Source organism: Zonotrichia albicollis, chromosome 20 (genome assembly GCF_047830755.1).
Source record: "Zonotrichia albicollis isolate bZonAlb1 chromosome 20, bZonAlb1.hap1, whole genome shotgun sequence".
Taxonomy (NCBI): Eukaryota; Metazoa; Chordata; class Aves; order Passeriformes; family Passerellidae; genus Zonotrichia; species Zonotrichia albicollis.
The window spans coordinates 6234635-6258857 of NC_133838.1; the positions used below are offsets into that span (position 1 = coordinate 6234635).

Consider the following 24223-nt stretch of genomic DNA (forward strand, 5'->3'; position numbering starts at 1 on the left):
TCTTGTCTTCACAGGGATCTTCTCTCTATGGAAATGTTCTCTGCATGGAAGACTTTCCTTCTTGGAAACCTTCACTTCATGGAAACCTTCCCTTCACAGGAATCTTCCCTCTATGGAAATCTTCTCTTCATGGAAACCTTTCCTTAATGAAAACTTTCTCTCTATGGAAACCTTTCCTTCATGGAAATCTTCCATCTACGGAAATCTTCAATTCATGGAAATCTTCCTTACATGGAAATCTTCCCTTCACACATTTCTTCCCTTCCCAGGGATCTTCCCATCACGTAATCCCTCCCCATCAAGGAACCTGAGCTGATCATTCAATGTTGAGCATCCCTGGGCAGGCCTTTCAGTGTTTAGGGTTCACTGTGGGATGAACCGGCCATGTTCCCCTGGTCCCTTCCCAATTACCCTGAAATCCCACTGGGAAAAAGCCTGGAGGGTGCTGGGCAGCACTGGGGAATAACTGGAATAAAAGGGAGGCAGGAGCCAGGCACTGGAGCTGCGATGTGTGGGGATGGAGGAGCACAGGAAAACCCCCAGGGCCAGCAGCAGCGGTTGTAGGGAAAATGAGACACACGTGGGAATTTGTTCAGGGAGAAATCCTTCCCTGGGAGGGCTGGAGCCCCTCTGGAGCCAGGCTGGGAGAGCTGGGGGTGCTCCCCTGGAGAGGAGAAGGCTCCAGGGAGAGCTCAGAGCCCTTGCAGGGCCTGAAGGGGCTCCAGGAGAGCTGCAGAGGGACTGGGGACAAGGATGGAGGGACAGGAGCCAGGGAATGGCTGCCAGTGCCAGAGGAATGGCAGGGCTGGATGGGATCTTGGCAATTGGGAATTGTTCCCTGGCAGGGTGGGCAGGGGCTGGGCTGGAATTGCCAGAGCAGCTGTGGCTGCCCCTGGAGCCCTGGCAGTGCCCAAGGCCAGGCTGGGCATTGGGGCTGGCAGCACCTGGCACAGTGGCAGATGTCCCTGCCATGGCAGGGGTGGCACTGGGTGGGGTTTAACTCCCTTGCAACCCAAAACTTTGTTGGGAACTCCAAACCTTTGCTGGGAACCTCAAAGCTTTATTGGGAACTCCAGATTTTATTGGGAACTCTAAATAAGCCCTCCCCAGCCAACATTCCCTGCTTTGAGGGATGGCTGCTCTTCCCTGGATCCTGGAGTGGAGCAGGATGAGCTCAGCCAGCCCTGCTGGCCCCACCCTCCCTGGACCCGAGTGGGATGAACCCCCCAGGTGTCACTTCTTGGGGGAATTTCCTCCTGGAAAATGTTCCTAAAAGCAAAATCCCCCTCCCAGGGAGTTCACAGTCAATCCCACACCCTTGAGCCTGTCACAGTCACATTTTCTGAAAAATCTCTTTGTCCAGGATTTCTTTCCTGGTAAGCTGAGAAGCCTCAGAGCAAAAGGAAAACTATTCTTCTTTCATTGGCCTCTCCTGTGTTGTGCTCATGTGGAATGTGTTTGGAGATTGTTCACCCACAGGTGATTGTTCCATTGGATTTTGCTGTGAGTTGTTTTCACTCTTTGGCCAATCAGGGCCAAACTGTGTCAGGACTCTGGAGAGAGTCACAAGTTTTCATTATTATCTTTTTAGCCTTCTGTAAGTGTCCTTTCTGTATTCCTTAGTATCGTTAATACAGTATTCTTTAATATGATATAGTATCATAAAATAATAAATTAGCCTTCTGAGAACATGGAGTGAATTCATCATTCCTCCCTGCCAGAGGCACCCCACAAATCCAATACTGAGCTCCCTGAGCCTCCCTCCAGACAAGCCCCTGGAGCTGCAGGAAAAGGGAAAACAAAAACAACCCCCCCAGAACTGTGTAGGGAAGCAGGAGATTCCCATAAATCCTCAGCTCGACATCCCTGGATATGTGGGGGTTCCCTCACTTTTCCAGGGGGGATTTCAGCCTGTCCAAGCCCACAAAACCACAGCCCACGTTGCCTCTTAAATCCTAAAATTAGGGGAATGACCCGTGTTCCAGACAGATCCTATAAAAAAATACGGGGAAAAGAGAGGGAAAAAGACAAATATCCCACAGGAAAAGGTGATTTTTCCACCACACACACAGGAGGGCCCCTCCAGGGATTGGGCAGCAATGGAAACATCACCTTTGGACAGGATTCTTTATCTGCTGTCCAATTAAATCCGTGGCCCATTCAATCAGCGAGGCAGAGCCAGGGTTTGTGTCCCCAGGGAGGTTCCATGGGAAGCAGGGCTGGTCTCTGGGACAGGCAGGGAAGATGAATTCCAAGCTGCAGGCATGCTGAAGGATTTGGCAGCAGGGCACAAAAAAGAGGTTTCCCCATGGGAAACTATCGGGATTGTGCAAAGATGAACTGGGTCAGCTTTTAAATTGATTCATTTTCCAAGCAGAGAGAAATAAATGTTGTTATTGATGGTTCTGCCCCAAAACAGGACACAAAATTCCTGATGTGCTTAAAGCCGGAGAGGAAAATGTTGGGATGAGAAAGAATATTCTGTCAGGCGGAGTTTGGGAGGAGGTTTGGAATATTTGGGGAATCCTTGAGGGAGAAAGGTTTTTTTCCTTGCTCCTTCCAGCAGCACCCACTGGGAGGAAAAAGAGCAGCAGCCCCCAGGTCCCACCTCTGGCAAATGCTTTGGATTCAGGGGGTCCTTCCACAGGTGCAAATATCTCAGTGTTATAACAGCCAAGGAATGCTAAGGAGCTACAGCAATGAAAATAAAATAAAATAAAATAAAATATTAATAAAATAATATTTTTATTTCATTTAATAAAAAATAAACTAAATAAAGTAATATTTTATTTATAAAAATAACTAATTCTTTATTATTTAATATTTAAGTTATTTTATTAATATTTATTTATTTATTTATAATAGTAATAAAAAAATAATATTTTATTTATTATTTTATTTTAAAAGCCAAAGGCAAAAAAATGAGGGCAAATAAAACCAGGGGCAAATAAAATAAATTAGGGGCAAAAAAAAAAATAATTCTGACCAGAAGGAAAAGTAAAGAGAAAAATGCTTTGAACTCCTCTGGATGGATAAATCCTTCCACAGGGAGAAATATCCTGATGTAACACAAGCCAAGGAATGCTGAGGAGCTGGGGCAGATTGTGAAAAAAATAAACTCATCCAGGGACAAAAAAAAGAAAAATCTGCCCCAGCAGGAAAAGCACAGAGAAAAATTACTTTGCTGCCTGCAAATCCAAGCAGCCTCTGGAGACAAGCAGCTGAATTTATCTTTATTTTGGAGATAAAGACGAGGCTAAAATTCCTGTTGAACGTGATCCAAAAAGGAAGATAATGCCCAGATTGCATCTCCAAAGTTTTATAGCCTTAAGCTGGAGGAGAAAGGGAAGGGGGAGCTCCTGGGGAGGGAGATTTGGGTTCCAGGGAGGGAAATTTGGGTTCTGAGAAGGGAGATTTGGGTACAAGGGAGGGAGATTTGGGTTCCAGAAAGGGAAATTTGGGTTCTGAGAAGGGAGATTTGGGTACAAGGGAGGGAGATTTGGGTTCCAGAAAGGGAAATTTGGGCTCCATGGAGGGAGATTTGGGTTCCAGGGAGGGAGATTTGAGTTCAGTGGAGGCAGATTTGGGTTCCAGGGCTGCCCAGAGCCGCATGGAGCCGACTCCAATCTCTGGGATTTTTAATGCGCAGATTGACCGGGGCTGTCTCAACGAGGAGTTCAAGGAATCAGCATCTGGGGAAAGAAAGTCTGGAGTAATTGAAACTGACTGCAAGCAAAGGCAGCAGAAGGTCAGGGGGTTGAACGTGGGCAAAGAGAGATGAGGATGGGCTGAAAAGGGGCTGGGTTTGTGCAGGACCAGAGGATTTCCTGACAATATTTCCTGGTTTTCTTCCCTGTGTGTATTCCCTTTCCTTGGTTTTTATTCTCTGTTTTCATTCCCTGTTTTTATTCCCTGCATTTCAACCTGCTGCCTCCCCCTAAACCACAGTGGGTGCGTGGGGGATGCTCAGCCCACACCAATCTGAAATTGCCAGGTTTTCCTCTCCTCCCAAGATCCATGAGATGCTGTGGGCTGTCAGGGGGAAGGATCCTGTCCCACACAGGCAGAGAGGTGATGGATGATTCACAGAGATGGATTCTGATGGATTCTCCTGGGAGAAAATCCAAACCTCGGCTTCATCCCCTTTGTCCAGCCCAGAGGAGCAGTGAAGGGAACGCTTAACCTGCACTGATTTGGGGGATTCCACAGCAGCCCCATTTAAACATATTTTTAAACACTGTTTAATGGTGTTGGCTTTGGTGTTTCTCAGAGCCTGGCATGACAGAAACCATTTGGGAAAAACATTTTTGAGGATTTTCCCCTGCTCTTTGTGGAGCTGGAGTGTGAGGGTGCCCAGCACGAGGCTCTCTGGTGACCTGCTGGTGACAGAGGAGGGAACAGAACCAGTTAGGAATGAGATTAAATCACCCAGAATGGTGCATTCAGGAGTGATCCCAGCTCCAGGCCCAGCTGTGCATCCCAGCCCACATCTGGAAGAGCTCTGAACCTTCTCCGAGGAAGAGCTCCAGCAGTTCTGGCACCAACGTGGCCATGGGACACTTTGGCCACAGAAAGGCAGATTTAATCCAGACCTGACATTAAACCAGCCTCAGCTCAGCCTGTGCAGAAGCCAAATCACAACCCAGTGATTGGGATCATCCTTTGAGCTTGGAGCAGCACCAGGTTCCCAGTGCAGGGACATTCAGAGGTGCCAAACCCCTCAGCTCAGCATCCTCAGACCCTCCCCAGGCCACACCAGGAGCTGTTCCACCTCTTGGAGCTCTCAATAAATTCCCAGCAGCTCTGGGATTCTCCAGGTTCGGTTTTACAAATTTAACCTGTCTCAGGCTGAAAGATTTACCTGGGTGTGTGTGTTCAATCCCCACCTGTCAGAGCTGGGGCAGGAATAATTGTCCATCATTGTTTATCTCCAGCTCTCCCAGGCTGATTCTGGGAAAGCTTATCTGGTTTTCTCTCTCTCTGACCAGGCTGTCACATCCACAAAAACTCCTGCCAGACCCATTCCAGCTTCCCAGTCATCCTTTCCCATGCAGATCCTGGGATGCGATTCCAGCAGCTCCCAGTATTGCTCCCGGAGGGCTCAGCTGGGAATTGGCGCTCCTGGAATTGGGAACAGCTCCTGGCTCACTGTCAGAGCATCCCGGGGTGCTGCAGAAGGGGATGAGGCATTCCTGTGGCTGCTGGGCTTGGAACAAATTGGGATTTTAACGCTCAGAGGAGGCTCCTGAGTGCCAGCGGCTGAGCACAAAGAAATCCATGGAAACGGGGATTTTATGGGGTGGGTGGAGGTGCTGCCCCTCTCTGTAACACCCAAATCTGCCTGGTGAAGCCTCTGTTGCCATCAGCTCTTGTTTTTCCCAGGGCTTCCTCCTTGGATAGAGGCACCTGGGTTAAAATATGCAGGAAGAGCTCAGGGAAAGCAGCTCAGCTTCGGTGGGGTGAAAATTCCAAGGGTCAGCCCTGATCCTCTGGGGTTCTGTCTGGGTGTGAACAGCCAGGTGTCTGCTGAGGAAGGCAGGAGCCTCCCCTGAAATGAAAAATGCAAACCCCCTCCCTCTGAATTATTATAATTTTGATATTAAGGGGCTCTTGGGCAAAGATATGGGAGTAGGAATAACAGTTCTTTATTAGGGAAAAAATAAAAATAAAATAAAAATACAGTGATACAAACAAAGCCCTGCCAGAGTGGGAGCAGGCCCTGGCCCGCTGTGGCTCAGGCTGTGGCACAGCCCCATCCCATGGGGGCTCAGCCCTCCTGCAGTGCCAGCTGTGGCTCTGCTGCAGCAGGGATCCTGCACAAGGGGGGAGTTTTCCTCTGCAGCTCCAGGGCTGCTGCAGATGGGCCTGGGCTCCCTCTGGCCATGCAGGGCAGCAGAAAGCTGCTCCTCTGGCAATGCAGGGGGCAAAGGCTGCTGTGCTGTGCCAGGCTCAGATTGGATCCAGGTAGGAATGCTTGGCTCCTGCCCTGGGCGCAGCATCTGCCCATGGGATGCTGGAATTGGATCAGCCCTGCAGGGACACTCAGTGGCCATGGAGAGCAGAGATCTCCTGGAGGGAGGATTGGCTGTGGGAGAGATCAAGAAAACTGCCCCAAGAGCAGCAGAGAACTGCCCCAGCTCTGGCAGGTGGGCACAGAACACACACCCAGGTAAATCTTTCCGTCTGAGACAATGTAGAAATGTCCCCATCAGCACTGGGCTGCCTCAGTCTGTTCATTTGTGCAGCCACTGGAGGGGACTGGCTCAGACCCTTGGGTGGTTTGCAGAACTCCAGTGGGTGCCACTCGCTGCTTCCCAAGTCAATGATGCTTTGAAGAACCAAATTGACCTCCAGGAAAACTTTAGGTTGTCCGTGGCTCTGCTCCAACTCGTGTTGGCTTGCAAGGATTTGACAAAACTGTTACACTGGCATGTAGTGGTCTGGTAACACTTGAGACATGGAGGTTAGAAATCAATTTAGGTGAGGAATTAATTGAGTTAGGGTGTGAATGGGAGCTCTCAGTGCTGTCCCTGCCACCATCCCACTGCCCGGCTGGATGAATCCCTTCCTGTCCCATCACCGAGGCTGAGCCCAGCTGGGAGCGCCGGCATCAAAGGCAGAGCAGCGCCGGCTGCGCTTGAAAGGCGAAATCGCTGGGAAAACACCAACCCCAGCCCCCCTTCCCGGGAACAGCCCCGATCCATCCAGCCGCAGCGCTGGCACTTCAAACGGAGCCACACTGCCCTTGGCTGGCTGCCCTTCCATGCCGAGCCCTTCCCGGCCCCACAGAGCTCCCTTTGTGCCCGGCATGCAATGGGATCAGCCTGGAGCCCGCTCTGGGGTCCCTTAAACCCCCGGGGCTCAGCCCCGCTCCCGCTGCTCCCGGTTCCATGAGCTGGCAGTGCCCATGGGAATGAGCTGGGAATGTCGGGTTTGGGATCCCCCATTCCCTGCAGGTTTTGCCCTGCAGCATTTTCCTGCTGCTGCTTTCCCGGACACCCCAAAGTCCTGGGAAAACCCCATTTCCTAGGGGTACCCACTGGAGTCCATCTGCATTCCAGAGGGAGCTGTGAGCCCCAGACCCTGCACCCTTCGCCTGCCCAGTGCCCAGAGCTCCCTGGTGTGGGATCCTCATGGGATGGGTTGGGCTGGAAGGACCCTAAAGCCCATCCCATCCCTCAGGGCAGGGACACCTGATGTTGGGGAAGATGGAACAGGAAAGGCTCATAAATATGATTGCCTGGCAAAAGATTTTGAGAATATAGAAACTCTAAGCGAGATTGAAATGAAAGCAAGCTTTGAGATCCCTCAGTTACTGAACAACTGGAAAACAATGGCATGGCCAGCTGAAGGTGATCCCCTTTGGATCAAACAATCCCCTCTGCTTGCAGACAGGCCCAAGGCTCAGAGCAGACCCTGCCAGCTTGGCAGAAGGGGCCCAAAGAGGAGTTTTTAGGGTTTAAAATGTAACCCAGTGTGGGAATGTAATGATTCTTATAGGCTGTATGGAAATGCTGTAGGATTTGTATCTTGTACTAGATTGGTTAGTGAGAATGAGAATATTCAGCACAGAAGAAGATTTATTGCATTGTAATGGGAACCTCGCTCTCTTACCCCTTTTACTCTATTATGCTTTTGCTCTCTACCTCACCCTCTCATCCTCTCTCCCCCTCTCATCTCTCAGCCTGCTCTGAGCTGTGGCTGGCAGCTCCCAGCAGGGCCCTGCACCCAGGCCCTTTGCAATAACCCACAAGTTCCAGCCCTGGCTGCAGAGATCTCTGCTCTCTGTCCATCCCCACCGTCCTACCCCCCAACACTCCTACAACCTCCCACCATCCCAGGCTGCTCCAAGCCCCATCCAAGCTGCCTTGGTCAATTCCAGAGGCACCCACAGCTTCTCTGGGCACCCCGTGCCAGGGCCTCAGCGCCTGCTCTGCCCCTGATCCTTTTTATATCATCCCACATCATTGGCTCCATGGATAAGGAATGTGGTGGGGTTGGGTTTGGGGTTCATTCTGTTTTTCCCTTGTTTTCCAGAGGAGTCAGGACGAGGCATGGCTGCATCTCCTCACCATCCTCCCTCACAAGCTGCTGGCAGAGTCCCTGCCGTGAGTTCCATCCACATGGGGGTTTTGGGAAGGGAAATTCCACCTGGGATGTGGCTTCAAGATGTGTGGATCAGGAAGTGACTGAGGAATGGCCCCTTTGGGATCACAGGAACACACTCCAAAGCAAATCCCTCTCCAGGGCTTGACATGAAAGGCAGCACTTTGGGGGCCTGGTGTTCAAAGCTGGTTTTTCCCCAGGATGCTGGCCAGGAATGAGAGGAATTCCACATGGGTGGCAGGGATGTGGTGGGAATGGGAGCCAAATGTCTGGGAAGAGGCATCTCCCTCTGAGCATCCTTATTCCAAAGGGTTCCAGAGTCACTTGGTAATGGGGCATAAATCCAGGCAGAGCCAGGAGCCATCCCTGCCATCCCAGTGGGATAAATCCAGGTTTTACCCCACAGTCAGGAGTGCTTTGTGCCATTCCAGAGGGATAAATCCAGGCTTTACCCCACAGCCAGGAGCCATCCCTGCCATCCCAGTGGGACAAATCCAGGCAGAGCCAGGAGCCATTCCTGACATCCCAAAGCAGTAAATCCAGGATTTGCTCTGCAGCCAGGAGCCATCCCTCCCATCCCTGTGGGACAAATCCAGGCTTTTCCCAGGAGCCATCCCTGCCATTCCAATGGGATAAATCCAGGTTTTACCCCGCAGCCAGGAGCCATCCCTGCCATCCCAGCAGGATAAATCCAGGATTTAACTAAAGGCCAGGAGCCATCACTGCCATCCCTGTGGGACAAACCCCCAGCAGATCCAGGAACTGCCATCCCAGTGGCATTCCCAGAGCTATTCCTGCAGCTCATTTTTGAAGAGAAATCAGGATCAGGCCGGGATCACTGGGTCCCTCTTGTTTTCCAAGCATCTCCTGTTTGGGAAAACCAGGAAAGATTTGACTCCACAGCAGCACCCCGAGCATCCCCTGCCAAAGGCAGGAAACCCCAGCCACGTGGAAAAGGCTCAAAAGCTTTTTGTTGTGTTGCTGGTGGGAGTCTTGTTCCCCTCAAGAAAAAAAAAATCAAGGAAGAGCCTCCTTTTATTTTCCAGAACTGCCCCAGATGTTGTGGTTTGGGAATTATTTATTTTGTTTTCTTGTGGAAGTGCCTGGTTTGTGTCATGGCTGTTGGAACCTGCTCAGCTCACCCAGAGTGAGGCTCCAGAAATGTGGGAAGGGAAGGGAAGGGAAGGGAAGGGAAGGGAAGGGAAGGGAAGGGAAGGGAAGGGAAGGGAAGGGAAGGGAAGGGAAGGGAAGGGAAGGGAAGGGAAGGGAAGGGAAGGGAAGGGAAGGGAAGGGAAGGGAAGGGAAGGGAAGGGAAGGGAAGGGAAGGGAAGGGAAGGGAAGGGGGAAGGGAAGGGGGAAGGGAAGGGGGAAAGGCCACCTTCTGCTGTCCCAGGTTGCTCCTGTTTACTGACCTGGAGAGGAGAAGGCTCCAGGGAGAGCTCAGAGCCCTTGCAGGGCCTGAAGGGGCTCCAGGAGAGCTGCAGAGGGACTGGGGACAAGGATGGAGGGACAGGAGCCAGGGAATGGCTCCCAGTGCCAGAGGAATGGCAGGGCCGGATGGGATCTTGGCAATTGGGAATTGTTCCCTGGCAGGGTGGGCAGGGGCTGGGCTGGAATTGCCAGAGCAGCTGTGGCTGCCCCTGGAGCCCTGGCAGTGCCCAAGGCCAGGCTGGGCACTGGGACAGTGGGAGGTGTCCCTGCCATGGCAGGGATGGCACTGGAGGATGGTCCATTCCAACCCAAACCATTCCAGGATTTAATGACATTATAGATGAAATGGCAGCAGCATGGAGAAGGATTTAAGGATCTGAATAAGTTTTTTTTCTCAGAGCAGACGTGGAAGGTGAGATGGGAAGATTGTGACCCAAAATCCTTTTGGGTGGAGCAGGAGAACAAGGAGCACACTCTGGACATCCCACAGCAATTGGGGCCTTGTGTTCCCTGCCCAAAGCACCCTCCAGGTTCTCCTATGGAGATGTGGAGACCCCAGAACAAACAGAGGTTTGGAACATCCCTCCCCAGGGCACCACTTCTGAGGTGACACCCACCCTTGTGCCAGGGAACAGGGACAGGAGCAGAGGGAACGGCCTCAGGCTGGCCAGGGCAGGCTCAGGGTGGATTTTTGGGAAGAATTCTCCATGGAAAGGACTGCCCAGGCAGGGAAAGGGTGGATCCCCATCCCTGGAGGATTTAACAGCCCTGGGGATGTGGCACTTGGGGACAGGGGCAGCGCTGGCCTTGGCAGGGTTACAGGTTGGACTCCCTGATAATTTCCAAGGTAAAGCATTCTCTGATTCCAAAACACACAGGAAGGAAATCCCTGAAAACCAGCTCATTTTTGAGCTTTTTCACAGATTTTGGCTGCTCTTGCCTTGTTTTGGATTCCAAGGGTTGGGCCAGAGCCCCAGGAGTTCCCTGGGGACATTAATGTGGGTTCAGGCTGGAAGCTGAGCCCCACTGGGCACAGGACCGGAGTTCCCAGCAGGAATTGACTCCAGACCAGCCCTGCCAAGAGGAAACCTCGGCTCCAGCTCAGGAGCAGCAGAAGGAATCGCTTCCATCCCCATCTGCACCCCCAGCTGATGTCGGGAGGGAAAATATTGGATTAGGGGGATTGGAGAGAAATCCCTGTCTGGGCCTCAGTTTCCTAAAGAAACAGCCTAAAACTCACAAAAGCTCCTGGTTTCAGCAGGATTTTAGGATTTTGCTAAAAAAATATCCGTCTCTACCCAAATTCCTTTTATTCCCCTCTTCCAGCTGCTCCCTGGGTAACTGCAGGTCCCTCCTGTGACCCAGGTGTGGCGATTTGTCACCGATTTGTCACCGCCCCGGCTGCTGGAGCCCTGTCATTATCCAATTACCTGAAATCGCTTTGAGCCGCGGCCAAACCCAGGGAAAATGCAAATCAAGGTGTTAATTCCCGGCGTCTAAAAATAGCCACAGAACCGGGAATGTGTGCAGGAGACACAGGTGAGGGAATAAAGGGGGGAAAAGCACATTTCAAACAGGTTGGGTTATTCAAATCCGAGCTGATTGCCTCTGGGGTTGCTGCAGGATGCTCCAGACAGGGCAGGGGGGATCCTGGTTCCTTCTCCTGCTGCACCTCAAATTCCCTGTCGTGGTGGGGGATCCTGTTCATTTCCAGGGCATTCCGTGGGAATCCATGGGTGTTTCAAAGGGATCAAATCCACGATTTGTTGACCTTGAGCTGCAAAGCTGCAACATTGCTGGCAAAACCCCCTCCTGCCCTGTGTGAGGAACATCCCAGGGACTGTTTAATGCCAGGATGAGCAGCTGGAAGGGACATTTCCACACCTCAGAGACCTCATCTGACACTCTCAAAATGAGCTCCTGCCCTGTGTAAAGGTTCTGAGAGGGGATGGGATGCAGCTGGATCCAGAGGGGTCTGACAGGTGGCTCAAGGACTTCCAAACTTCTCCAGGGGTTTTGTTTAAAGGGAATGCTGAGGATTTCTGGGATGGGATGCAAGGATCACCCAGCAGCTCCTCCTGCCCGGTGAGTTTGGATCAGACCTGGAGAGATCCCCAGGCTGTGAGAGAAGGAGGGTGTCCCCTACCTCTGTCATAAGGCCTTCCCAAAAATGGCAGGAATAACAGAATACAGGAATGGCTTGGGCTGGAAGGAACCGTAAATCCCATCCAATGCCATGGCAGGGAAACCTCCCAGTGTCCCAGGTGCTCCAAGAACTTCCAGGGACACTTGGATCCCTTCCAGGGATCCAGGGATCTCTGGCAATTCCAGCCCAGCCCCTGCCCACCCTGCCAGGGAACAATTCCCAATTGCCAAGATCCCATCCAGCCCTGCCATTCCTCTGGCACTGGCAGCCATTCCCTGGCTCCTGTCCCTCCATCCTTGTCCCCAGTCCCTCTGCAGCTCTCCTGGAGCCCCTTCAGGCCCTGCAAGGGCTCTGAGCTCTCCCTGGAGCCTTCTCCTCTCCAGGATGGACATTCCCAGTCTGGCTCCAGAATTATGGAATGGTTTGGGCTGGGAGGTGCCCTAAAGTCCACTCAGTCCACTGTGCCAGGTGCTGCCAGCCCCAGTGTCCAACCTGGCCTTGGGCACTGCCAGGGCTCCAGGGGCAGCCACTGCTGCTCTGGCAATTCCAGTCCAGGCCCTGCCCACCCTGCCAGCCTGAATCCCTTCCCAGTATCCAACCCTGCTCCCAGTTTAACTCAGTGGGCCAAATCCAGGGAGAAATCCCATGGCAGTGCCAGGAACCCCCATCCATGGTGGGAGCAGCTCAAGTTTCCCTCTGGATTTCATTCCCAGGGAGGAAATGGGCTGGGAGCTTTATCAGGAGCAGCTGTTCCCATTCCCCATTCCCAGAGATTCCGTGGGGATGGGAGAGGGTTACAGAAAATGAGGGTGGCAGGATCTGCTCGGAAGGTTTGGATTTGATCTAAGTGGGAATTTTGCAATGGGTTCTGTCTTTATTAGAATTATAATTATCATTGTTTTGTTCCAGGCAGCAGCTCAGGCTCCCCATTATTTTTAATTGGCTTCTTTCCTCGTTAGATGGAACACAGATTCGTCAGCGGGCACAATTCCTCACGGAATGCAAACCCAGGCACCGAATGTCCGGGCTCCAGCAGTTCTGGATAAACACTGAGCGTTTCTATAGTGGGAAATGCTCCCTTAGGGAATTCTCTGTCCTGGGGATGTGGGACACGGCCGAGCTGTCCTGTCCCCGCACAGGGATGGATTCAGACTCGGGGAAAACAATTGGAGGGCAGGAAATAGGTGGGAATAGGAGGGACAGAATTCCCAAAGGTGCATTCCTGCTGCAATTGTCTTGGAGCAGGTAAATACCCGGGAATTTGGTATTTGAACCAGGAACTTGGCTCAGCTGCTGGAATAACCACCGGGGCTCCGGAAATGCTGGAATTCTCCTCCATTGCCTCCAATCCTGAACAATGGTCCCAAACTCCTTGGAGTGCCCAGACATCATCGCTCCCCCCGGGCAGGACAAGGAGCCGTATCCGGCCATTCCCGCTGGGATTTCAGCGCTCTTTGTCCTCCAGGGCTTCCTGTCCTTGGAAAGCAGGGAAAGGGGCCAGGAGCTAAAAAAGGTGGGAAGAAACACGTGGAGGAGGCGCAGGGAGGAGGATTTGTGGAGCCGGGGAGGGTGGGGAAGAGGTGGGAATGAGGATGGGGAGGGGTTGTTTATGTGCAGGAATGCAGAGGGTTCTGAAATGGGATTTTCCAGGGAGGCAGGAGGGGACAGCGTGTCCATGGAGTGAGGCAGGAGCTTCTGGGATGAGCCTTGGGAGCAGCAGGTTGGGGCATGGGATAAATCCCCTTCATTTGGGGTATCCAGAAAAGCTCAGGGAGGATTTGGGACCCGCTGAGGACCCCACAGCTCAGGGCTGGCACCTGAGGACCCTTCCCACCTGTGTGGTCACCTGGCCACTCAGGTGTGGCTGTTCCCTAAAACCCCTCTCAGCCCCCACGGGCTCGGTGCCTTTGGGCCGTTCATTTTCCAGGTGAAATCCCAGTCCTGGTGTTATTTTTGTGTGCTTTGCTCACATCACGGAGATTTATAGAGGCTGATTCACAGGGTGCAAAAAAAATCCCAAATAAACCACATTTGGGGCTGTCCTGGTAAATCCTGGGGTCTGCAACGGCACTGCAGGAGTGGAAAATTCCTGTAAGAGCCGTTGGGGTGGAAAATAAATAAAAAATGGGGATTGGGATATAATCAGAGGCTGTTTCCAGCCTTCAGCCCGAATTCCAACACCTCGGGCAGGCAGTTGCTCATTTCTGCTCTGCCAAACGCAGGAGCAGAGCACAGTGGGGTCATTATTGGGGCTGGGAGCCGGGATTAGGGCCCTTCCCATCGGGAATGATGAACTGCTGCTGCAGGCAGGGATTGCTGATGGAACTGCCCCGCTCTGGGAAACGGGCTGAAAAGGGGAGGATTTGGGGCTTTGGTGCTGTGACCATCCAGGAGGGTTCCTGAGCTGCTCCCAGGAGATTTGTTCTGCTGGAGGCTGAGGGCTGGGGTATCCTGAGAGCTGCTGAACCCCTCAGGGGGTGAAGGACTTGAAGCAGAGGTTCCTGAGGGGAGCAGGGTCATAGAAACCCATTCCTCAAGCCCAAAGAGAAGGATATTCCCTGGATTTCGGGCCAGCAGGGTCATAAAAATCCATTCCCCAAGCCCAAAGAGAAGGATATTCCCTGGATTTCGGGCCAGCAGGGTCATAAAAATCCATTCCCCAAGCCCAAAGAGAAGGATATTCCCTGGATTTCCAGCCAGCTGGACATCACAGGGGCTGGGGGAATATTTCTGGGAGACTCCTGGGTTTTGGCACTGGGGCAGGGGGTGGCTCTAAGGGCAGCATGGGGACACCCAAACCCTGCCTGCTGCTCCAGGGATGGATCCAGGGAGGTCTGACCTGGCAGGAGCTGGGTAAAGACATCCAGGGTGTCCTTAGGAAGGCCAAGAGCAGCCCAAGAGGATTTCTGGGGTGGGATGCAAGGATCACCCAGCAGCTCCTGCTGCCAGCTGAGTTTGGATCAGACCTGGAAAGATCCCCAGGCTGTGAGAGAAGGGGGGTGTCCCCTACCTCTGTCATGAGGCTTTCCCAAAAATTCCAGGAATCACAGAATCGTGGAATGGTTTGGGTTGCAAGGGACCTTAAACCCCATCCAGTGCCACCCCTGCCATGGTAGGGACACCTGCCACTGTGCCAGGTGCTGCCAGCCCCAATGCCCAGCCTGGCCTTGGGCACTGCCAGGGCTCCAGGGGCAGCCACAGCTGCTCTGGCAATTCCAGCCCAGCCCCTGCCCACCCTGCCAGGGAACAATTCCCAGTTGCCAAGATCCCATCCAGCCCTGCCATTCCTCTGGCACTGGCAGCCATTCCCTGGCTCCTGTCCCTCCATCCTTGTCCCCAGTCCCTCTGCAGCTCTCCTGGAGCCCCTTCAGGCCCTGCAAGGGCTCTGAGCTCTCCCTGGAGCCTTCTCCTCTCCAGGGGAGCATTTCCAGGCTGTTCTGGGATCATCAAGGGCTTTGGTGGGAGTATCCAGGGCTGTGCTGGGATGGCCCAGAGCTGTACTGGGATCATCCATGGCTCTACTGGGATCATCCAGCACTATATTGGGATCATCCATGGCTGTGCTGGAATGTTCCAGGTTCCTCAGCATCGCTGCAGTTGCCATGGAAACCATTCGTTAACCCCACCCTGATGGGCCCAGGACCAGGCAGAACCTTCTCCCTCCGCTCCCGGAGCAGCACCAAGAACTCAGGCCAGGCCCTGGGCAGACAATGTTTAAATGACTTTATTTTTTATCTTTTCCTCATTTTATAAATGGGCACAGCACAGAAATAATTAAAAAAAATAGACAGTACCATTACAGTGCTAGATCCATTGGCAAAGATTATTTTTAGAGTCTTTTTTTTTTTTTTGTCATTATTTTTAAAGTTTTGGCCATTGAGTAAGAACAAAAACAATTAACAAACATTTTCTTTTCCTTTCCTTTTCGAAACAGACACTATGAAGCCATTTCAGTACTAAACTCTAGGAGAGTTATGTACATACAAAAAAAAGTTCTGTTTAAGATATGTCTCCTATTAAAAATATTTACATGCATTTTTTTTCCCTCCCGGATTCATTGAAAGCTCCAACATTTGTAGTTTTCCAGATCTTTGTTTTGTTCTCCTATGGGGATTGGAAATCAGCTCCAAAAAAAAAGTTGGAATTACTTCAATCTTCTGGAAAGGGAGATTTTTTTTTTAATTTTATTTTTGGGATGTTTATCAATGGAATTGTTTTTGTCTTTTTTTTACAATTATTTTATTTTTAATTTATACAAGAAGGTTCGATGTTTATTTACAGGAGGAGCAGTGGGTGATGGTTTATCCTGGAGATGTGGTGGTGAGAGAGAAGGGGGGGAATTTAAAAAGTTTTTCTATCAAACTGCAATGGATTCCTGTTTTTCGGGAGTCTGGTTTGATTGTCAGCTGGGCTGGGGTGACTTCGGCCAGGGGGGACCCTGAACGGGGGCAATTCCTGCAGGAAAAACCCCTGGAGCCCTGGAGGTCTTGGGAGAAGTGCTGGAGTGTGAAAAATCAGGGGATTTTTACCCAAAATTTAAAAGAATGGGGGAAATAAACACAGAAATAAAAGTTGGGATCTGCAGACCCTCTGGGGCTCCTCTAAGAGAAGGGGGAGCTGCTGGCACAAGGACTGGGGAGGCTCCGGAGCCTGCGGGGATTTGGATCCACCCCGGGATCCCAGCCCGGATCTGCTCCGGCCCTGCAGTGGTAAAAGGCTCCTGATCCCACCTGGGAGATCCCAACCCACCGAGACCAGGACTGGGATCGGGATCGGGACTGGGATCGGGATTGGGACTGGGATCGGATCAGGACCTAGTTCAGGATTGGGATCAGGATCAGGACTGGGATGTGAAGGACAGGGAGGGGAGGGAGGAGCAGCAGGAAAGGTGGAATCCCACATCCCTTGGGACAGGGAATCCTGCATCCCTTGGGAGCGGGGCCAAGTCTGAATCCCACATCTCTCGGGACAAGGAATGAGGCCGAATCCCACATCCTTTGGGACAGAGAATCCTGCATCCCTTGGGACAGGGAATGATGGGAATGCCACACCCTTTAGGACAGGGAATCCTGCATCCTTTGGAAATGATGCCAAGGCTGAATCCCGAATCCCTTGGGACAGGGAATGAGGGGAATCCCAAATCCTTTAGAAAAAGGGTTGAGGCTGAATCCCACATCCCTTGGGAGAGGAAATCCCACATCTCTTGGGAGCAGGGCCAAGGCTGAGTCCCGAATTCCTTGGGCAGGGACTCCTGCATCCCTTGGGACAGGGAATGAGGCTGAATCCCACATTCCTTGGGACAGGGGCCAAGGGCTGCAGAGCCCAGCATGTGGTGCTGGAGGACAAATCCTCCTCCTTTTCCTCCTTTTCCTCTTTTTCATCCTTATTTTCCTCTTTTTCCTCCTCCTTTTTCTCTTTTTCATCCTTATTTTCCTCTTTTTCCTCCTCCTTTTCCCCCTCAGGAGCAGAGCCCCCTGGCCCCATGCCCATCTATACATCTCTACATATACATTAATTACATACACACATTATATACACACACAGACAGCCCCAGCCCAGCCCCACTCCTGGGATCCCAGGGAGCTCATTCCCACCAAAGTTGTCTGGATTGAGAGCTCAGAGTTACTTCAGAGCCTGGCAGAAAACCTTGGAGCATGGAAAAGATCATGACAAGGGTGGTTATGGGAGGAAAGGGGAATTAAAAAATCCATTCCAGTTCTTGGCTGGTGGATTTGTTCCTGTGGAAGGATCTGAGCTGGGGATTCACAGCACAGGTAGCTCAAAATGCTGGAGATGAGCAAAGGAACTCCCAGACAGGGATTGTTGGGGAATGGGGGAGGGAGAGGGGGAATTTGAGGCAAACCAGCCCATCCTGGCAGTCAGCCAGCCCGAGCCATGCCTGTCCCATCCCTTTCCCTGCAGCTGGGTCCCCCAAGCATGGCTCGTTATGGAAAGGTCCAAAATCAGAGTGGTTTTGGAGCTAAGGGGCAGCTCCATCCCAACAGACACCTGGTGCTTTTCATGGAAAAATCCCAGATAAGAGAGATTTTTAGAGCTAAGGGGACAAATCCCACCCTGCAAAACCCACTCAGGGCCAGACCCTGCTGCTGCTGGGCCCCTTCCATGTCCTGCCCTTACCAAACTCCCCATTCCAGCCCTGGTTTGAGCTCTCTGCTCTTCCCTTCCCTTTGGATGTGGCCTAGGAGTTCCTGGCTGTTCTGCTGGATTTTCTCCATCTTTTCCTGCTGCAATTCCAGCAGGGAGAGCCTCAAGGCTGGCACAGCTGGCAGAACAGCCCACACCACCCTGCAACTCCAGAAACTCCTAAAATGATCCAGCTGGAACAGCCAAGGTTCTCCCTGCAGCTCCAGCACATCACACACACACAGTAACGAGCGGAAAAGAAATGGAAAAGCCATGGAAAAATCCCTCAAGGAGCACAGCTGGAAGGACCAGCACATCTGGGCACTGCTCCAGCTGGGATCAGGGTGAGGGATGGGAATTTGGGCAGAGGGGATGGTGCCAGACTCAGCTTTGGGAAAGGAAGATGCTGGAGATGCTTCTGCTCCCACTGAAGTTAATTTTCCCAAAAATCTGTTCTGGGGAAAGCTGGAAGCTCCTGTGTGGAGCCTCCTCCTCTTCCCCATCCCTGTTCCCATCAGGAATCCCTGGAAAGCCCCAGAGCAGGAGTGCCTGCTGGAGGGAGCAGCTGCCTCCACCTGCACCAGGCACCAACCCTCAGGTTGGGTTTTTATCCATCCCTGTGGCTCTGCTCAGGGAGAAATGCCTTTATCCAGGATTTTTTGGGGAGATGGACTTCCCCAAAAAATCCTGCCTATACTCAGCTCCATCCCATCTCCCTGGAGGGAGGCACAGGGTCACATCCTCCAGAACAAGACTTTTTTGTTCCCTTCAAACATTGACTCCAACAGCCCCCATGGATCTGAGGTGACACAAGAGGCTGTGACATCACTACACAACCACAAAATTTGGCTCCAAAACAAAAAACTCTCCTGGAGCCCACATCCCTCTCCTCGTGGACAGCAAAAGTGTGGGAGCAGGAGATAATGAATTATTTCATCACTTCTGATTAGCAGTTTAGTTGCCTTCACCTTTTTTTATTGTGTTTATCTCAGATTTTAATTACTGCAGAAGCCCTGCCCAGGCTCCTCTCACCCTCCCACCTCCGGCTTCCCTCACTCCCGAAGCTGTGATGGATTTAAGTGCCAGGATTACAACCTAACACCAGCTGAGAGGGACGAGGTTAAGCTTGAGTGAGTAAAAAAACTGTATTATGGAACTTCAGACTATTAAATAGGAGGAAAAAATGGAATGAAGAAGATTAAGGAGGCAACTCTGAAAAGCAGCATTAAAAAGATTAAGCTGGGAGGGATTTTTATTTTTTTTTTAAGCAAGCTCTAAAGATTTAATCCAGGTTTCCCAAAAGATGGGGATTTTGGGTGACCTTGATGACCTTGACTTGCGCCACTCCCCTTTGTGTGATCCCATCAGGGAAAAATCCTCCAAATCATCAAATCCAGGAGTCCAAACTCCCCCTGGAGCAGCACAAAGTTGCTCTGGGTTGGCACCAGGCTCCTTTAGAGTGTGCTCCCTCCTTTGGAGCATCCTCATCCTTATCCTCATCCTTATCCTCATCCTCATCCCCCCTCGGGGATAGACACGGAAATGGTCACTCCCAGCACCACCCCAACCATCCAACAGGGCTTTCTCCAAGCTCCAAGAAACCAAACCATGAGGATTTTGAGGCTGACAGCTCAAAAATGAGGATTTGGAGCTGACCCACATGTGGGTCTCTGTTCTCTATCCTGAAGTAAAGCCAGGTCGTCATTTTGGCTTATATCCCAGGGAAAAGCAGCCCAGAGCTCCCAACTTCCCAACTCCAAATCCCACCCAAGCATCCTAGTGCACTGAGAAATTCCAGGGATTTTGTTTCCTTCCACACCTGTGTTACTGTGGGTGTACAGGAGTGGAGATATGTATTTATATATATTCAAAATATTCTTCTGGCCTCAAATCCCTTCCACAACGAAGCTCTTCTGTCCAGGGCCATGAAACCCTAAATCCCTCAATCCCCTCAGGGGCAAAAGTGTCTCTGGCACTGTTAATTCACAAAGCAATGATTTTTTCCCCCAGATTTTCCCATTTCAATTGTTCCAAGAGCAAATCAAAACTCTCCATGGGACCCCATCGAGATCACAACCATTGCGACAACAAAACCCCACAATCAGGGCTCCAGCTAATTAAGAGCCACCTCATTGAAACACCTTAATTGAAATATCTGAGTTAATTAATCTGCACCCTGGGCAGCCTCAGAGGGGATACCTGGGGTGTGGCAGGGTTGGGTTCTCTCCAGCCCTGTGGGTTGTGCTGGGATTTAAACACCAGTGAAGGAAAACCATCCATCCCAGGGATGCAAAAAACAAAGGAAAGCCATCAATCCTGGGTATTTCCATCGATTTTGGGATCTTTGCAATGATTGAACCAGCCCTGGGGCTGAGCCGTGGTTGTGCCTCCCCTTCCTCACCTCGGTGGGACCCTGAGGGTTCAGGGATGGTCCCTGCTTGGATTTCCCCCCTTAGGCTGCATCCCACGCCCTGCAGAGCTCTGTTATCCCCTCTGGAAGAGCCAGGCACAGGATTCAGCTTCTCCATTCCCAGCTCCTCCCAAAGGAATGTCCAGCAAAGCCGAGCTTTAGTGGTCACAGTGAAAACCCAGCCCAAGCCAAGTCCCTTCCTGGCCAAACGCCTCAGCCAGATGTGGATCCAAGAGATTCCAGGGGTGACTGGATGGCAGCATGGGATGCCCCAATGCAGCTCCACAAGCTCTCCAGAATGTTGATCCAAGGGATAGTTCCCAGGGTTTGTATTTATTTCCTTTTTTCCCCACTCCAGGAGCAAATCCCAGGTATTCCAGCCCCTTGTGCTTTTCCCAAGGCTCCAGGAGCGTTGGAGAGTCACATTCTCTCTTCCAGCAGAAGGAGATTCCTGCAGAGCGACCAACCCCATTCCAAAGGAAAACCAAAAAATAAAGATGAGACAGAAGGAAGGGAATCTCCTTCTTTTATGGACGGAAAAATAAGGGCAATAAATCCAAAGCAAACCCCCTGCGCCCCAGGGCTGGCAGGAAGGGTCTGAATCCCAGAGTTCGTGGTGGTGGTGTTGGGAAAAGTCCAGTTGAGCTCCAGGCACCGTGGGCAGCCCATCCCGTGCTCTCCAGGGCACTCCCGGGCACGGCTGCCCTGGCATCGGCTCCTTGGCATCGGCTCCATGTCCCGTCCCTCCCGCCAGCAGAAAGGCCAGCGGTGCTCGGTGTCACCTCAGGGTGCTCGGTGTGACTGTGGCGTGCTCAGTGTGACCCACGTGCACTCAGTGTCACATTGGGGTGCTCACTGTGACTGCAGCGCTGCTCGGTGGCACCTCAGGGTGCTCGGTGTGACCGCAGCGCTGCTTGATGTCACCCAGGTGCACTCAGTGTCACCTTGGGGTGCTCACTGTGACCACAGCACTGCTTGGTGTGACCCGGGCGTACTCGGCGTGATCGTCGCGCTGTTCTGGGTGACCTCAGTGCTGCTCAGTGTCACCACGGTGCTGCTTGGTGTCACCTCAGGGTGCTCAGTGTGACCACGGCACTGTTCAGAGGGACCCGGGTGTGCTCGGTGTCACCTTGGCGCCACTCAGCGTGACCCGGGCACTGCTTGGTGTCACTGTGGTGCTGCTCACTGTGACCATGGCGTGCTCAGTATGACCATGGTTGTGCTTGGTGTCACCTGGGTGCTGCTTGGTGTGATGGCAGCATTGACTGCTTGATGTGACTGGGCACACTCAGTGTGACCATGGCACTGCTCAGTGACACCTCGCACTGCTTGGTGTGACCATGGTACTGCTCAGTGACACCTTGGTGCTGCTTGGTGTGACGGCAGCACTGCTTGATGTGACATGGGCACTGCTTGATGTGACTTGGGCACACTCTGTGTGACCACAGCACTGCTCAGTGTCACCTCAGCGGTGCTCAGTGTCATCTTGGGGTGCTTGGTGTGATGGCAGCACTGCTTGACGTGACATGGGCACTGCTTGACATGACCTGGGCACACTCCATGTGACCACAGCAATGCTCGGTGTCACCTTGGCAGTGTTCAGAACCCCAGTTCTGCTCCGGGCACCCTGTGCCCCCCATGCCAAGGACGCATTTCCTCCTTCAGCCGCTGCGGGTTTTGCTTTTAAAAATTCACAGTCTGATCCCAAAAAAAGAGAGAGAGGAGGGAGGGGAGAGAGAGACTGGATGGAGGAGAGGAGGAGGAGGGTTTGGAGCGGGGAGGGAGGGAGGGAGGAAGCGTGAGGCACTCCGGGCTCTCCGTCTACGCGTAGAACTCCTCCTGCTTGTCGGGCTTCTGGTAGGTGACGTTGGCCTGCTTGGGCTCCTCCAGGGTGTAGCTGCCCTCGTCCTTCTTCTTCATGCGGTAGATGAGCAGCATCACCAGGAAGGCGGCAAAAAGGGCGCCCACCACGCCGCCCACAATCACCGCTGCAACAACGCACAGGGACACGGCTGTCAGTGCCACCCATGACTGTCAGTGCCATCCCCTGCATCCATCGGTGCTACCCACGGCCATCAGTGCCACCCCCGGCTGTCAGTGCCACCCACAGCCATCAGTGCCATCCACAGCCATCAGTGCCACCCACAGCCATCAGTGCCACCCACAACTGTCAGTGCCACCTGCGGCCGTCAGTGCCACCCATGACTGTCAGTGCCATCCCCTCCATCCATCAGTGCTACCCACAGCCATCAGTGCCACTCACCACTGTCAGTGCTACCCACAGCAGTCAGTGCCACCCATGGCTCCATCAGTGCCACCCACCACTGTCAGTGCCACCCAAGGCTGTCAGTGCCACCTACAGCCATCAGTGCCACCCGCAGCTGTGAGTGCCACCCATGGCTCTCAGTTCCACCCATGGCCATCAGTGCCACTGACAGCTCTCAGTGCAACTCCCTCGTCCATCAGTGTCACCCCTCTGACCATCAGTGCCATCCCCCTGCCTCTCAGGGTCATCCCCAGCCATCAGTGCCACCCCTCTGGTCCTCAGTGTCACCTCCAAACCCCCGGTCCCATATCTCACCTATCAACACCTCTTTCCTCTCCAGGATGTTTTTCTGGGGCAGTTGAGCGGCCGAGTTGCCCGAGTCTATCGTGTTGTCCAACAGCCCCGTCTCCACGTTCCTGCCGGGCCCCGGCCCTGCTGGTGGTGTCACCACAGCCACCACCTCATTCCCGAGGTCGGGACGAGTTGTCTCCTCCTCCTCCCGGATCTCGAAGTCCCCGCTGGGGCCGCTGCTGGCCGGCACCTCTGGCTCCTTGTCGGGAGCTGTTGTCACCTCCCCTGGCTCCATCTGGGAGAAAGGATAAGATGGAGCAGGGGACAAGGACCAAAGAGTGTCCACAGGGAGGACATCACCAGACCAAGGATAGGGTGGGGGACATGGGGATGACATTGGGATGTCCCTTCCCTGTGTCACTGATGTTGTACCACAGCGACAACACAACCCCATGTCATGGTCACCAAATGGCTGAGGCCACCATGGCTGAGCCAGGCCATTCTCTGTTCCCATCCCAGGACCTGTTCCCTGTAGTTTCTCCTAAAGAGATCCCATTCCAGATCCTCCACCCTTTCAGGGAAGGATTTCTCCCCGGTATCCCATCTCAGACCCTGTGCTGGGCTCTCTCCCCAGAGCACAGGTGGGATGTCACTGCTGGAAGGTGACTCACTCCTAACAGGAGGTGACACAACCTCCATGCCGCACCAGCATGGCAAGAGGAAGGATTGGATGCTGCTGGATGAGCTTCACGGGTCCCTTCCCCCTTCCTGCTGCACAGGGCAGGAGCAGGAGGATGGGCCTCTATCACCCAGGCCACAGGGCTGTCACCCAGCCCAGCTCCCTGCTGTCCCTGCCCAATTCCCTTGGCAAGGAGGGGGTCCCGGCCTCAAGGGTTGCCTGGGAATATGATCCATGCCACCCCCTCCATCCCGTCCCTGATCCATTCGCTGGGATCCTCCTGCACATCCCCTCGGGACCAAATCTCCGGACGTTTCCCAATGTACCTCGGCATCCACCAAGCTGGAGAATCCCCGAGCCAAACCTCCCCCGGACCCCTCCCTGCTGGGGCGATGGGCTCCGTCCCTCCTGCCTCGGTCACTGAGCAGGGTTAGGGATGAGCCGGGATTCGGGATGGGCCGGGATTCGGGATGAGCCGGGATTCGGGATGGGCCGGGATTCGGGATGAGCCGGGAGCTGTCTGGGGCGGGGCTGGGAGCCCTCTCCATGTCCCGCTGCCCCGGGGCCCGCGCACGGCTCAGCGCTTCCCACGAGCGAGCGGCCGCGTTTGTGACAGGGATTAATTGAAGGTCAGCGGGAGCCCCGAGCGCTCCGAGCACGCATTTGCAGGCGGAAAAGAGAGAGTAGTTTAGACAAATCACTCCACCTTTCAGTCAAAGCGGCTGCAAAGGGCCCCTGAGGGGCTCTGAA

General features: G+C 53.0%; 1 protein-coding gene across 2 annotated transcripts in view; it reads right to left on the reverse strand.

Annotated features, from left to right (window-relative positions):
- Positions 1 to 15389: 15389 nt before the first annotated feature.
- The window catches only part of SDC3 (syndecan 3), a 47108-nt gene continuing 38274 nt past the window's right edge, over positions 15390 to 24223 (reverse strand). The window contains exons 4-6 of one of the 2 annotated variants that reach the window (XR_012583344.1): positions 22819 to 23089; positions 21681 to 22225; positions 15390 to 21556 (exon numbers count right to left, since the gene is read on the reverse strand). Coding sequence is in view for 1 of the 2 variants with exons in the window: in XM_074555719.1 (XP_074411820.1) it covers positions 22059 to 22225; positions 22819 to 23089 (438 nt within the window). In the remaining variant the exon portion in view is untranslated. Of the gene's footprint in view, positions 22226 to 22818; positions 23090 to 24223 lie in introns of both variants that reach the window. The other variant, XM_074555719.1, reaches the window with a different exon arrangement.